The sequence below is a fragment of the Neoarius graeffei genome, chromosome 19 (genome assembly GCF_027579695.1).
Source record: "Neoarius graeffei isolate fNeoGra1 chromosome 19, fNeoGra1.pri, whole genome shotgun sequence".
Taxonomy (NCBI): domain Eukaryota; kingdom Metazoa; phylum Chordata; class Actinopteri; order Siluriformes; family Ariidae; genus Neoarius; species Neoarius graeffei.
The window spans coordinates 22,173,650-22,188,310 of NC_083587.1; the positions used below are offsets into that span (position 1 = coordinate 22,173,650).

The window sequence follows — 14,661 nt, forward strand, 5'->3', positions numbered from 1 at the left end:
AACCCTGTCTCCTCAGTATTGTTTTCTCTTTTTTTTTTCAATTATTCACAAGTTCAAGTTCTTTGATATTACAGGTGACCATGCTTTATTTACTTTAACTGAGCAATTACATACATCATAAATAATTAAAAATAAATACCCTGCAATAGGTATGGTGGCTAATGGCTCTTCTTGCATTTGTAATACACTACCGTTCAAAAGTTTGGGGCCACTTTGAAATGCCCTTATTTTTGAAAGAAAAGCACTGTTCTTTTCAATGAAGATCACTTTAAACTAATCAGAAATGCACTCTATACATTGCTAATGTGGTAAATGACTATTCTAGCTGCAAATGTCTGGTTTTTGGTGCAATATCTCCATAGGTGTATAGAGGCCCATTTCCAGCAACTCTCACTCCAGTGTTCTAATGGTACAATGTGTTTGCTCATTGCCTCAGAAGGCTAATGGATGATTAGAAAACCCTTGTACAATCATGTTAGCACAGCTGAAAACAGTTGAGCTCTTTAGAGAAGCTATAAAACTGACCTTCCTTTGAGCAGATTGAGTTTCTGGAGCATCACATTTGTGAGGTCGATTAAATGCTCAAAATGGCCAGAAAAATGTCTTGACTATATTTTCTATTCATTTTACAACTTATGGTGGGAAATAAAAGTGTGACTTTTCATGGAAAACACAAAATTGTCTGGGTGACCCCAAACTTTTGAACGGTAGTGTATTATCTCTTATTTGCTTTATTTTACAACATTTCCAGTATGGCTTCAAATAAAGTCATAAAGTATGATAACATACAGTAAACAAACTAAAAATGTGCCTTAATAAATGTGTGCTAAGGAGGTGCTCTCCCATGCTGCTTGTTGGGGAAGATAGAGGCTGTGGCACGGCAGTAGGCCTATAATGATTTAGCATGCCTGGTACATAGCTCTCGATATGGCATTAAATATTCTCACAACACATAGGCTAAAACGATTAAGAAACTTTATATAAGTTCATAATTACGCCAGTAACGCCACACATTGGCGTGCATATGTACAAACCTGTCTGAGACACCCGTCTTCAACTCGGATACCTTCTTCTCCCTCCTCTTCCTCTAAATTGACGGTAGGCAATTATCCAACTTCCGGCGAGTGCAGCATCATTAGATGCGCCACCTACCATAGGGGAGTGTGTACAGAAGAGAACACCTCTCTGCCTGTTTAGCCGTGCGTAAGGCGTAATTGATCGATCGCAAGTGGTTGGCGCGATGCAATGGGTAGCCTAGATCAGATAGATAAACTAGATTTTTTTCTAGCATGAGAAATCGGAGGTATGGCGTGTGAACGTGTGAAGGCAGTCAAATGCGTGTCTCACGCTCATTGCGTGAGAGTTGGCAGCCCAGTATTAGCAGTTATGATGTAGCGCACTAGCCAGCTAGCTGTGCAATTCTTGTTGTTTATTAGCAGCAAGCATTGCAAACATTTATTACAATTGACACAAGAAATTCAGGAGGGAAAGCCTAGAAGATGTCCTGAGTTTGTGTCACACAATCCTCAGTTGAATAATTAGCGATGTGTTGGTGGTTAAACACCAAACTCTAAACCTTTTTTTTTTTTAATTAAAATGGCTCAAATGACACTTTCATGGCTAATAATGTGATTCATCTTCGCCAGAAGTTGTGGCTGGATTTCTGGACCAGATTTGTGTCCCTCCCAGATAAATCAGTGTTGCATCACCTGATAAAGCAGAGTAGAGCATCTGTCTTGGGCTCATCATGTCCTTTTAAAGCATCTGAGAAGTGTGTAAAGCTTGTAAACCTGAGGTCACTGATTTAGCCACCAATAAAACATATTTGACACGTATTTGAGATATGGTACGTATGTCGACTGGTTTTCTCATCCTCCTGTATTATTTTTAGTATTTTTCATGGACGGGAGCGCTGTTAAACCTGAAGCTCTTTATTAGGCACTATATTCGTCACTAGCAGGAGTTTACAGTTTCACCGTGACTCCTTAACAAATCCTACACTTAATACTTTAGTGCTGTTATAAGAAACATCAGGTCACTGAACGCTCTTTGATTCAAGCCACCTGGCGTGCTGTTGAAGTGGAAACAGTTATTCTGCAGTGTGCCTCGCAGATCGGATGTGCAGGAACACGGGGAATGGAGGACGATTTGTCTTTCTTTTTTTCCTTCCTGTGGGTAATTTAGGCCTGAAATGTAGCAAAGATGCATGACTGCATCCTCTGCCTGGTAGGCCTTGGACCACCGTCACCTTCTAGCACTTGAAAGACGAGAAGGCATAAAAGTGCACAGAAGGGAATGCAGGGCAATTTATTTATTAAACGGTGGCCCTGAGGACTCGACTCTGAGGTGCACTTTAACTCAACGAAAAATAAAAACATCTGTAGAAGTAATGGGTCTGACATGCACGCGTGCCAGCTGTCTTCCTTTCTGCTTCGAGTTTAGCATAGATGAAGATCTCAGCGTAATGTGAAGATTGGACTTTTCCATACGCTAATACACCAGCACACCAGTTAGACTCATTCGACATGGGAGAAAGTAGAGTGCTGATTATTTGTAAGGTTTCATACAATCTATTGACTGATTTGGTTTTCTGATTTAGTTTCCCTTAAGCACTAATATTATAGCTATAAAGAACATTATGTTCATACTATTTACAGCATTTCTTTTCTGTCCTTTGACGATGTACAGTATATCTAATGGGATGCACAATAGCTGGGTGATTAAGTATAAAGGTCATGCTTCTCGAAGACAGAGTATAGTCATGACAGAAAACGACAGAAAAGTTACAGTTTTACCTCTGACTCTTACAAAGTGCTGACACTGGAGACTCCTTCCAAAATGCAGAAAAAGGATCGCCTCCTGACAGAAAACGTCACCGTTTCAATGAATATACTTTTTTTTAATCAATATGTGGAGTGTCTGTGTTAAATCCCTGTGTTACACTGTCAGAAATAGGGCTATAGTAGGAGTCCATTTCTGTCCCTCAAGGTACAGTCTGCACTAACACACCTTCTAGGGCTCATTAATGGACCTCAAGGTAACTATGTGTACATTTTTAGGTCCAAAAAGGTACATATATGTTCCCAAGCAGCATATAAAGGGTACAAATAAGTACCTTCGAGGGTCCTACCCCAGTGACAAGACATTGTACCCCTAAGGGTGCAGTAATATAGTTTATTTTCTGAGAGTGTAGAAGCAATAATGTTGCTTTGAAGCCAGAAGTACAGTACTGTCAGAGCTGCTGTTATAGAAAAATAATCAACACATTCTGACCAAAAGTGCACAGTAGTAATCCTTTGCCATCCCATTATTTTGCTTTATCATGAGAATAATTTTCACTCCTCTGCGTGTGTGTGTGTGTGTGTGTAGGATGAATTTTACCGGCAGCTGCAGGCCGTCAGACAGCCTTGGCTCATCCCCAGTGACACTGAGAGCGAGTGTATGGAGCGTCCAGAGCAGGACACGTGTGAGCATATTAAAGCTTTCCAACACGTTTACATTTACACCAAGCTTTACTCGGCACTTGCCGGAGCTGCTGTAGTGCTCTCTGTCTGTCTGTCTCTCTCTCTCTCTATTTCTCTCTTAAATACAAATTGATAAATACAAAAAAAGAAAATCCACATCTTTCAAAGACCATCTTACAGATAAACACAACATGTTCTCACACTTGCAAATTCGTATCTATTCCAACAAGAAGTCATATATACTCAACAAAAATAAAAACTTTACACTCGTTTCAAAGTCAATAATTTGAACATTTTGGAAAATAGGTTTGAAATAACGATTGTATTCAATTATCTTGTCATTAAAGATGCTATAGCATACAGATCATGTTTGTCATGGAATCGGTTCCACCGGAAATGCGACGACAATGTCCATGATCAAAAACTGTGAGTCACAACTTAATGAAATCATGTCAATATCGTGTGTGTCCTCCATGGGCGTTCACAACTGCGATACAACGTCTCCTCATGGATTGGATGATGCGTCTGAACACAGCTTGGGGAATGCACCGCCATATTTGTACCAACATGGTACCAAGCTCCTGCAAGTTCTGTGGAGGGTTCCTTACTGTGGTGCCAGTTTGATGGAGACGTGTCTGGAGATTATGGATGGTCTGTCGACTGCATCCCATAACCCTCGCAACGTCAGTGACGGATGTTCCCGTATTCAGCATGCCAATGGCACGTTCACGCTGAATGTTTGACAGTCGTGGCATTGCAAATTAACGAATAATTAACCATAAAACCTTGTTTTTCTGAGATGACACTCTACTCTGCTACCGTGAGATCAATTGCACGTGTATCAATAGGTCACGTCACTTGTGTCACATGGAAACGTGATTTTAGCGTGCAGTGCTCTCGCACGTGCTACATAGGCCCGACCAGTAGAATGAATGTGTGACGTAATGCCCTTGACAATGCATTTAACCATAATCACAACAAGAACTCTTTCAAGAAAAGTTTCTAAACACTATTTGAAAAATAATGAGTGTCAAGTTTTTATTTTTGCTGAGTATATGTTGGAAACCATGGACTAATGGTTAGAGAAGCAGCTTTGGGATCAAAAGGTTGCTGGTTTGATTCCCTGGACCAGCAAACCAGTAACCTTTTGATCCCAAAGCTGCTTCTCTAACCATTAGTACCCAGAGCAGCCTGGGGAGCAGTTGGGGGTTAGGTGCCCTTGAGCAAGGCACCTAACCCTAACTGCTCCCCAGGCTCCTCTGGGTACGTTGTAGCTCACTCTGGATAAGAGCGTCTGATAAGTGACATTAATGTAATGTACTATGATTTTTCAGTCAAGCAAAATCTAACCACATCACCCTGCCTTAAGAATACTTAACAAAGCATATTACTATCATCACAGTGTTATATCCATGCCAGAATCAGAGCTTCACTACAACTCCTCAGCATTATGACCTACAAAGATGGATGCCATAGACCACAATTCCCAATGTACAAGCTCACCTAATTACTGATCACACACTACATACACCGATCAGCCATAAAATTAAAAATACTGAGAGATGAAGTGAATAATATTAATTATCTCATTACAATGGCACCTGTCAAGGGGTGAGATATATTAGGCAGCAAGAAAGAGAACAGTCAGTTCTTGAAGCTGATGTGTTGGAAGCAGGAAAAATGGGCAAGCGTAAGGATCTGAGCGACTTTGACAAGGGCCACATTGTGATGGCGAGATGACTGGGTCTGAGCATCTTGTTCCCGGTATGCAGTAGTTAGTACCGAACAAAAGTGGTCCAAGGATCCAAAGGACAACCTGTGAACTGGCGACAGGGTCATGGGTGTTGAAGGCTCATTGATGGGACACGAAGGCTAGCCCATATGGTCCAATCCCACAGAAGAGCTACTGTAGTACAAACTGCTGAAAAAGTAAATGCTGACACTTTTCTGTTTTAGCCAGATTATTCCCGATTGTTGTTCTGTGAAAAGTATTTTAACTATCTCTGCTACCTGACACACAGCAATTTGCCAATGATTACATTTTTTTTTTTATTATTTTAAAGCAGTAAAAAAAATTTTTTTTAGTTGCTTCCTGTTAACTCGTACTGTAGTAGGTCCCTCACCAGCTTCTCTGTTTTCTCTATCATAAAGTTAATCAGACAAAAAACAAACATCGTGTCATGTTATTGATTAGCCCCGTATCGCGAAGTCATCAGTCCTTAAGACTTGCCCATGGTGGAAAACTTGTTGGTTGTTCCCAAGTGCCAACTCTGGCCACTCCTTCCATAAATGTGATATAAACATCTCCTGTTTTTCTTTGTTAAATTACTTATGTATTTTCATTGCATTTATTATTAGTTTTAGAATATGTAGAGTGTCCGCTATTCCATTGTCTGTGTAAGTGCATACTATAGATATAAAAATGAGAACATTATTATAAATCTGCCATTTTAAGGAAGAGAGGCCTGAAGGTTAGAGAAGTAGCCTTGGGCCCAAATGGTTGCTGGTTCGATTCCTGGGACCGGCAGGAAAAATGTGAGGGGAGTTGAATGAATGAACAGCACTTTCCCTTCCCTCTGTATCATGGCTGAAGTGCCCGTGAGCAAGGCACCTAATGGCCCTTTTCCACTACCCTTTTTCAGCTCACTTCAGCTCGCTTCAGCTCACTTCAGCCCGACACGGCTCGCGTTTCGACTACCAAAAACCAGCACGACTCAGCTCGCTTCAGCCCTGCTTAGCCCCTAAAACTCGCACCGTTTTGGAGTGGGGCTGAAGCGAGCCAAAGCGAGCCGAGTGAGGCTGGGGGCATGAGCAGACACTCCCCTGTGCACTGATTGGTGAGGAGGAGTGTCCTCACATGCCCACACACGCCCCGCGAGCACGCTGGGATCTGTAAACACCGCAAACCCGGAAGGAGAAGAATTACGAATTACGAGAATTTCTGAAGCCTTATGCGCCTCGCCTCATCTATATGCTCTTGCCAGTATCTGTCCGCGTTGTCGGTGACAACAAGCCACAGCACCAAGACCAGCAACACTAACGACTCCATGTCCTCCATGTTTATTGTTTACTATCCGGGTCGTGAGACTACCGCTTAAAAGATCACTGATGTCACTGTTTGCGCTGCTTAACGACATCACGTGACGTCCACTCACTTTCGCTAACTCCACCCAATGTGTCCACCCACTTCAGCGCGGTTGTAGTCGAAATGCAACTCCAACAGCCCCGCTCAGCCCGACTCAGCACGGCACGGCTCAGCCGCGTTTGTAGTGGAAAAGCGGCATAACCCTCAACTGCTCCCCGGGTGCTGTAGCATAGCTGCTCACTGCTCTGGGTCTGTGTGTGTGTGCTCATTGCTCACTTGTGTGTGTTCACTGCTTCAGATGGGTTAAATGCAGAGTGTCTCATCTCATCTCATTATCTCTAGCTGCTTTATCCTGTTCTACAGGGTCGCAGGCAAGCTGGAGCCTATCCCAGCTGACTACGGGCGAAAGGCGGGGTACACCCTGGACAAGTCGCCAGGTCATCACAGGGCTGACACATAGACACAGACAACCATTCACACTCACATTCACACCTACGCTCAATTTAGAGTCACCAGTTAACCTAACCTGCATGTCTTTGGAGGAAACCGGAGCACCTGGAGGAAACCCACGCGGACAACATGCAAACTCCGCACAGAAAGGCCCTCGCCGGCCGCTGGGCTCGAACCCAGGACCTTCTTGCTGTGAGGCGACAGCGCTAACCACTACACCACCGTGCCGCCCCAATGCAGAGTGTACATGTGACAAATAAAGTCAGAATCGAGAACTCGGCATCTCTGAGGTGTAGCGGTATATTAACACATCGTCAAACAGAGAAAGATGTCGTGGTAAGGGTTAATTTAATACAGACAGATATTGGTGTATATACAGAATAACTCTTTCTCTCGGTCATATCTTCTTACAAAGAATACGAGAGAGATCCTATTACTAATTATACGGCATATACATTCCCCCATTTTTATTCATCGCAGTGCTTTTTACAACTGGCACGCAAGTAATTCAAGAGCGATATGTTAATGTGACATTCTTCTAAAATAATAGAGACTGTCTGAGAAGAGCTGAGGTAGAACTGTCTGTGAGATCCTTCAGCGTGCCAAGGCATTTTAAAGCCTACCTCTCGCAGTATCAGTACGCGGCTGCACCTTGTTTGACTTGGAGGCTGAAATGCAGCAGATGCTTTGATTGTGTTCATATTGTCTAGTGGATTATAGCTTAGGTTTCATTTTCAAAGGAAAAACTGAAAGATTTAAGCATGCACCAAGTCAGCAAAGGGATGGGGTTTTTTGCCCAAACTGTACCTCAGCGTCATTAATAAATACCGCTGGCCTCATTTTTTTTTCTCACATGGCACGGCCGATGTAGCGCGTCCTCCAGGAGCCGTTAGTCTTATAATGACATTAATGTAGTTTTAAATCAAAGTCCTGGCCCAGAAATGGCAGCTTTGCGCTTGCACATTACGTAAGTTTGTGTGTGTGTGTGTGTGTGTGTGTGGACAGCTGATTACTTCTTAATCTTTATATGTATTGTATTTAAGCGGTTACACAATGTTTTTGCTCCAGCAAATGACTTCAGTCAAATGGAAAGGTCAGCAGTTTGGCTTCACCTTCATTGGTTATTAAATATCAAAACAGTGTTTTTTTTTTTTTATCTCAACTGACCCATCTGTTCTCGCAAACACTGAAAAGTTCTCAGATTAACATCTAGTAAACAACTTATCCAGATACGAAATTGCAAAATTATCAAGACAAAGCTTCGGCCAATTTTTAATAGAAGTCATGGGGCAGGAACAACTGAAGTCCAACAAAACACTACACAAGTCTTGCAATCAAATCAGAGTGTAACTGTACAGTATATGAGAGCTGATCCAGAGGAATGCTGGTTTTCTTTTGCCAAAATTAAATCTCACAAGCATATACAGTAAAGCATGGGTTCCTATATAATAAAGTAAATAAATAAAGCAGTGTATTAACAGGATGCGAGTCGTGAGCCAGAAAACCACTGGCACTGCCAACCACCAGACAGGTCCGTGTGCTGCCTGGCGTGCTGAAAGACGTGCTCATTGAGTCGATCAGCAGGGGTTCATTTACCCCTCCTTTCCTGTCTGCGCTTCCATGCCAGTGGTTGTTTCTGAGCCCATTCCAAGCCTATGGTACGAACGTGAAGAGAGCGGGCAGTGCTCATAACCATTTCCTGTTATTCCGGAGGCTTCCAGAATGGGCTAACCACTAACCCTGAAAGATGAAAGACAGCCTTTGGTCTTTCTCCATCCTTTATTGTGGTTCGTGTGTTTGACCTAATTCCTAATGTTAGCTGATGAACAACCTGCTGTGGTCTAAAGTGTGTATGATACAACATGTGCAACACACTAAAACATCAACCACAAAGCAAATATTGGTTAACTCTCCCCAAGGTTAGCCTGAATAACAGATTTATTTATGAGTGTAGCATAGCATTGTATTGAAGTACATGCAGGGTTTGATACAAATCTAGACCCCCTGGAATCTTGGGATGGACTGTTTATATTTAACGCATCCATCCATCAATCCAGCTATCCATTAATCCATAGTGTAGCTACTTCTGTGTATCCATCCATCCACCCACTTCATCTCCTTATCTACTTGTCCATCCAGTTTCACTCATCTGTCCAGCATCAGTGGTTCAACCATCTGTCTGTCCATCCATCCATCTACCAATATCATCCTTTCCTCCTTGCATTCATCTGTTCAACCATATCCCTAACCATCAACCTATCTATGCACCCATCCATCCATCCATCCATAGTGTAGGTACTTCTATGTATCCATCCATCCATTCTATCTTTTTATCTACTTATCCATGTTGTTTCATTCATTTGTCCAACCAAACAGCCATCCAGCTATCAACATCAATGATTCAACCATACATCTCTCCATCCATCCATCTACCAACATCATCCTTTCCTTCTTGCATTCATCTGTTTAACCATATCCCTAACCATCAACCTATCCATCCATCCATACATACATACATACATGCTGTAGGTGTTTCCATGTATTTATGCTGGGTTTATTCTTGGCAACCCATCTTTCATACATCTTTCATCTATCCATTAATCCATCCATCCTTCCAGCCAGCCAGCCACATCATTAATTCATCCATCCATCCATCAATCCAGCCACATAATTAATTCATCCTTCCATCCATCCATCCATCCAGCCAGCCAGCCACATCATTAATCCATCCATCCATCCATCCATCCATCCATCCATCCATCCATCCATAGTGTAGGTACTTCTATGTATCCCATCCACCCACTTCATCTATCTTTTTATCTACTTATCCATGTTGTTTCATTCATTTGTCCAACCAAACAGTCATCCAGCTATCAACATCAATGATCCAACCATACATCTCTCCATCTATCCATCTACCAACATCATCCTTTCCTCCTTGCATTCATCTGTTCAACCATATCCCTAACCATCAACCTATCCATCCATCCATCCATACATACATACATACATGCTGTAGGTGTTTCCATGTATTTATGCTGGGTTTATTCTTGGCAACCCATCTTTTATACATCTTTCATCTATCCATTAATCCATCCATCCTTCCAGCCAGCCAGCCAGATCATTAATTCATCCATCTATCCATCCAGCCAGCCAGCCACATCATCCATCCATCCATCCATCCATCCATCCATCCATCCATCCATCCATCCACATCATTAATTTGTCCATCCGTCCGTCCATCCATCCAGCCATCCATCTAATGGTTCCAGTCATCAAGCAATCCATCCATGCATGCATTCTTAAAACGTTTAGACTCATATCATCCTTATGTCCATCCAATTTCCACCCAAGATCTATCAATCTCTGTGTCCATCCATTGATGCATCCCTTCATACAGCCATCAATCTGTTCTGTAATAATTATGAAATGTACATTTGTCTTTAAATTATTTATTTCAGTATCTTTGCCTGTCCAGCATTATTTATTTTCCCATCCATCCATCCATCCATCCATCCATCCATCCATCCATCCATCTGTCCACTGCTCAAAACAGATTATTTTATTCAATTCTACAATGGTCCATTATTAAATTTTTCCCATCTTTTTTCTTGTTCATAGGTAACCCTGGCGGAATGAGAGATGCTAGTAAACGATCAGTGTTTTCAGGTAAGCCTGCTAAACATTTGACGAGTTACTAAGCTATGAAGAAGTCAAAGAATCGTGACACCACGAGTGCATAAAAACTGACAAACCCATTATGAGTATTTAATATTCCCCCACTTTCTGTCAGTGATCTCATCCCAGACAAATCTCTGCTGCTTTTCCCTCCAAATTAGTCATGAATGAGTCAGATGCCCTCGCCTGCTTTTGTAGAGCTGCCTATTATTACCACATCTTTATTAGAAGATATAGAGTGCCTGCAAGAGTCGATGGCGCACCAGACAGCTGGTGAGGAAAGACTATGTTTGATGCCCATTTCCACTGACTCAAACAGCTCCAGAGGCGAAAAAGTGAGGGAAGCGTCTGGCCGTTTCATCTGCGGTCGTCGTTCTTACATGAGGGGGGACGGGTGGATTTTACGGAGATTTCTCTGTGCGATCTCATCTAGATACCCGCACAAACACACACATCATAAAATATCAGATTGGATGGCAATTCACACAGCAGTTCAATTTTCCACTTTCATGTTTATCTTTGGCATGTTTGAATATTAAAGGGTGTGTTTGTGGTCATTACCACTGTCATTATTCTTCTTAGTGGTTGGATTTGAATGACTCCCGTCTCTAAACAACTAATGATTTTTGCCTCTGCTCTTTTTTTTTTTTAACAGGCTTATAACACGACAACTGCAGACAGAGACCCAGTTATATTTATGCAATCTAAGCGGGCATTTTGAACATTGTGAATAAGCCAGAGAGACTTATTTTTTATAATTCCTATTTAAAAAAAGGATTGTGTAGTTTTTTCCACAGAGGTTAATATTTCTTAGAACCTGGCACATCTGTATGCTAAAGTACAAATACTTGAAATTAGAGAATGTAGTATGTTGATAAGAATGCTGTCTATCTGCTGTTTTTGATTTGTTTGCCTTTTTAGCATGCCTCCCATTACTGAATTATGGGACAATATCTTGACACATGGCCTTGCATTGAAGTTATGTATATGATTTTATGTGCCAATTGATGGGGAAAAAAAGAAGACATTTTTATTAACCATTTTCACTAAATGAAATGGCAGCCTTGTTTGGCATGAGATGGATTTGTGAATGTTAAAGCTCGGTAGAGAAGCACCCTTAGGCCGGGTTTACACTGTATGATTTTACAATTTTCAGCCCAATTTTATTGTTGCAGAGAAAAATCGCACATCGTAAAAGAAGTCGGGTCAGTCCAGCAAATTTAGTGGCATTGTATCCAAAAACAGCTGATGGAAAAAAGTTCTTTCGGTGTTTGAAACATTTGAGTAGAATCTTAGGCTACAGCTTGCGATGGGTTTGCGAATACTTGGCGATGAAAAATTGGTAGCATCGCCACCAATGGTTCTTCAAGCTTCGTGAGTTGTTTTTGGGTGTGCCTCCGCCTCGTGAGTGACCAGAAAGGTCACAAAAAATTTCAGTGCATGCATTGAAATTTGGTGGCAATGTTTTCATCAGCAAACCAAGCCACGAATACTCATAGATGGGTTTGGGAACACTTCCTGAAACTCGGGGAAGCATCACCACCAAAACGCCTCATTTTCACCAATAACCCTTCGCAAAGCATCGCGAGCTGTAGTGTGACTGTAGCCTTAGAGTGAGTGCTGCTTCAAAGCTTGTCGAAAAGTAAGGTGACTTAGGATTACACACTGATCACGGGACAGAACAAAGCTTGCTAATGGAAAAAAAAACAACATCCTTCTTACCTCAAGCTCATGTTGAAGAATGTTTCAGAAACAGAATGTAGATGTTTTCTGTAATTGCAGGTCTATCTCTAGAGAAACTTCACTTGAAGTAGAATTTGAGGAACGAGTTTTCTGGGATCATGTCATACAGCGTGACAGAATTGTACAGTGTAAAAGAGGCTTTATCCTGTATCACTGCCCTGGATGACCAACACAGCAAGCACTCTTTTACTTCCTACAATGAATGACAGAAGCAACATGTAGAACAAGATGAGATTTATTTTCTTTTGTACCAATGATGCACTGCATATATAGCCTGCTACAACTTGTATGATGCAAATTAAACTGATTTATACGGTTCCTTGTCTTGTCCTGTGTCCAGCTTCTTTTTTGGGGTTGGGGGGGATATACTGTACTACAACCCCGATTCCAAAAAAGTTGGGACAAAGTACAATTGTAAATAAAAACGGAATGCAATAATTTACAAATCTCAAAAACTGATATTGTATTCACAATAGAACATAGACAACATATCAAATGTCGAAAGTGAGACATTTTGAAATTTCATGCCAAATATTGGCTCATTTGAAATTTCATGACAGCAACACATCTCAAAAAAGTTGGGACGGGGCAATAAGAGGCTGGAAAAGTTAAAGGTACAAAAAAGGAACAGCTGGAGGACCAAATTGCAACTCATTAGGTCAATTGGCAATAGGTCATTAACATGACTGGGTATAAAAAGAGCATCTTGGAATGGCAGCGGCTCTCAAAAGTAAAGATGTGAAGAGGATCACCAATCCCCCTAATTCTGCGCCAACAAATAGTGGAGCAATATCAGAAAGGAGTTCGACAGTGTAAAACTGCAAAGAGTTTGAACATATCATCATCTACAGTGCATAATATCATCAAAAGATTCAGAGAATCTGGAAGAATCTCTGTGCGTAAGGGTCAAGGCCGGAAAACCATACTGGGTGCCCGTGATCTTCGGGCCCTTAGACGGCACTGCATCACATACAGGCATGCTTCTGTATTGGAAATCACAAAATGGGCTCAGGAATATTTCCGGAGAACATTATCTGTGAACACAGTTCACCGTGCCATCCGCCGTTGCCAGCTAAAACTCTATAGTTCAAAGAAGAAGCCGTATCTAAACATGATCCAGAAGCGCAGACGTCTTCTCTGGGCCAAGGCTCATTTAAAATGGACTGTGGCAAAGTGGAAAACTGTTCTGTGGTCAAACGAATCAAAATTTGAAGTTCTTTATGGAAATCAGGGACGCCGTGTCATTCGGACTAAAGAGGAGAAGGATGACCCAAGTTGTTATCAGCGCTCAGTTCAGAAGCCTGCATCTCTGATGGTATGGGGTTGCATTAGTGCGTGTGGCATGGGCCAGTTACACATCTGGAAAGACACCATCAATGCTGAAAGGTATATCCAGGTTCTAGAGCAACATATGCTCCCATCCAGACGATGTCTCTTTCAGGGAAGACCTTTTATTTTCCAACATGACAATGCCAAACCACATACTGCATCAATTACAGCATCATGGCTGCATAGAAGAAGGGTCCGGGTACTGAACTGGCCAGCCTGCAGTACAGATCTTTCACCCATAGAAAACACTTGGCGCATCATAAAACGGAAGATACGACAAAAAAGACCTAAGACAGTTGAACAACTAGAATCCTACATTAGACAAGAATGGGTTAACATTCCTATCCCTAGACTTGAGCAACTTGTCTCCTCAGTCCCCAGACGTTTACAGACTGTTGTAAAGAGAAAAGGGGATGTCTCACAGTGGTAAACATGGCCTTGTCCCAACTTTTTTGAGATGTGTTGTTGTCATGAAATTTAAAATCACCTAATTTTTCTCTTTAAATGATACATTTTCTCAGTTTAAACCAGGGCTTTGAACCGGTTCAAGGAACGAAAACGAAAACCGGGAACTTTTTCTATTTCACATGGAACAGAAACGAAACCAGAAACTTTATTATTTTTTATGTTCCGGAACAGAAACGCTTATTAAAAATAATGGTAACCGGTTAATACCGGTTTTTATTTCGTTCCTCAAAGTTTCCGTAGCCTACAAATAAAAAAGCCACGAGTGTCTGAGCAAAGAAGAGCCTGAACGTTGCAACCTCCCTATTGGCTGTTTGTAAAAATGTATCAGTTGTTGCCCTTCCCACGGGAATCATCGCGGGCTCGAGAGACGAGACCTGACGGGTTAGTTCGTTGGTAGCAGAACAAAATGTCTGGACACAAATCGGGTTTTCAGAAAAGGAAAGA

The 14,661-nt window shown here is 41.8% G+C and overlaps 1 protein-coding gene across 1 annotated transcript in view; it reads left to right on the top strand.

Moving 5' to 3' along the window:
* c19h8orf34 (chromosome 19 C8orf34 homolog) overlaps nucleotides 1-12,738 on the top strand; it is a 233,269-nt gene extending 220,531 nt beyond the window's left edge. The window contains exons 13-15 of the mRNA XM_060900851.1: nucleotides 3,370-3,466; nucleotides 10,621-10,668; nucleotides 12,460-12,738. Of these exons, the coding sequence (XP_060756834.1) occupies nucleotides 3,370-3,466; nucleotides 10,621-10,668; nucleotides 12,460-12,491 (177 nt within the window). The 3' untranslated portion in view covers nucleotides 12,492-12,738. The remainder of the gene's footprint in view (nucleotides 1-3,369; nucleotides 3,467-10,620; nucleotides 10,669-12,459) is intronic.
* Nucleotides 12,739-14,661: the final 1,923 nt, after the last annotated feature.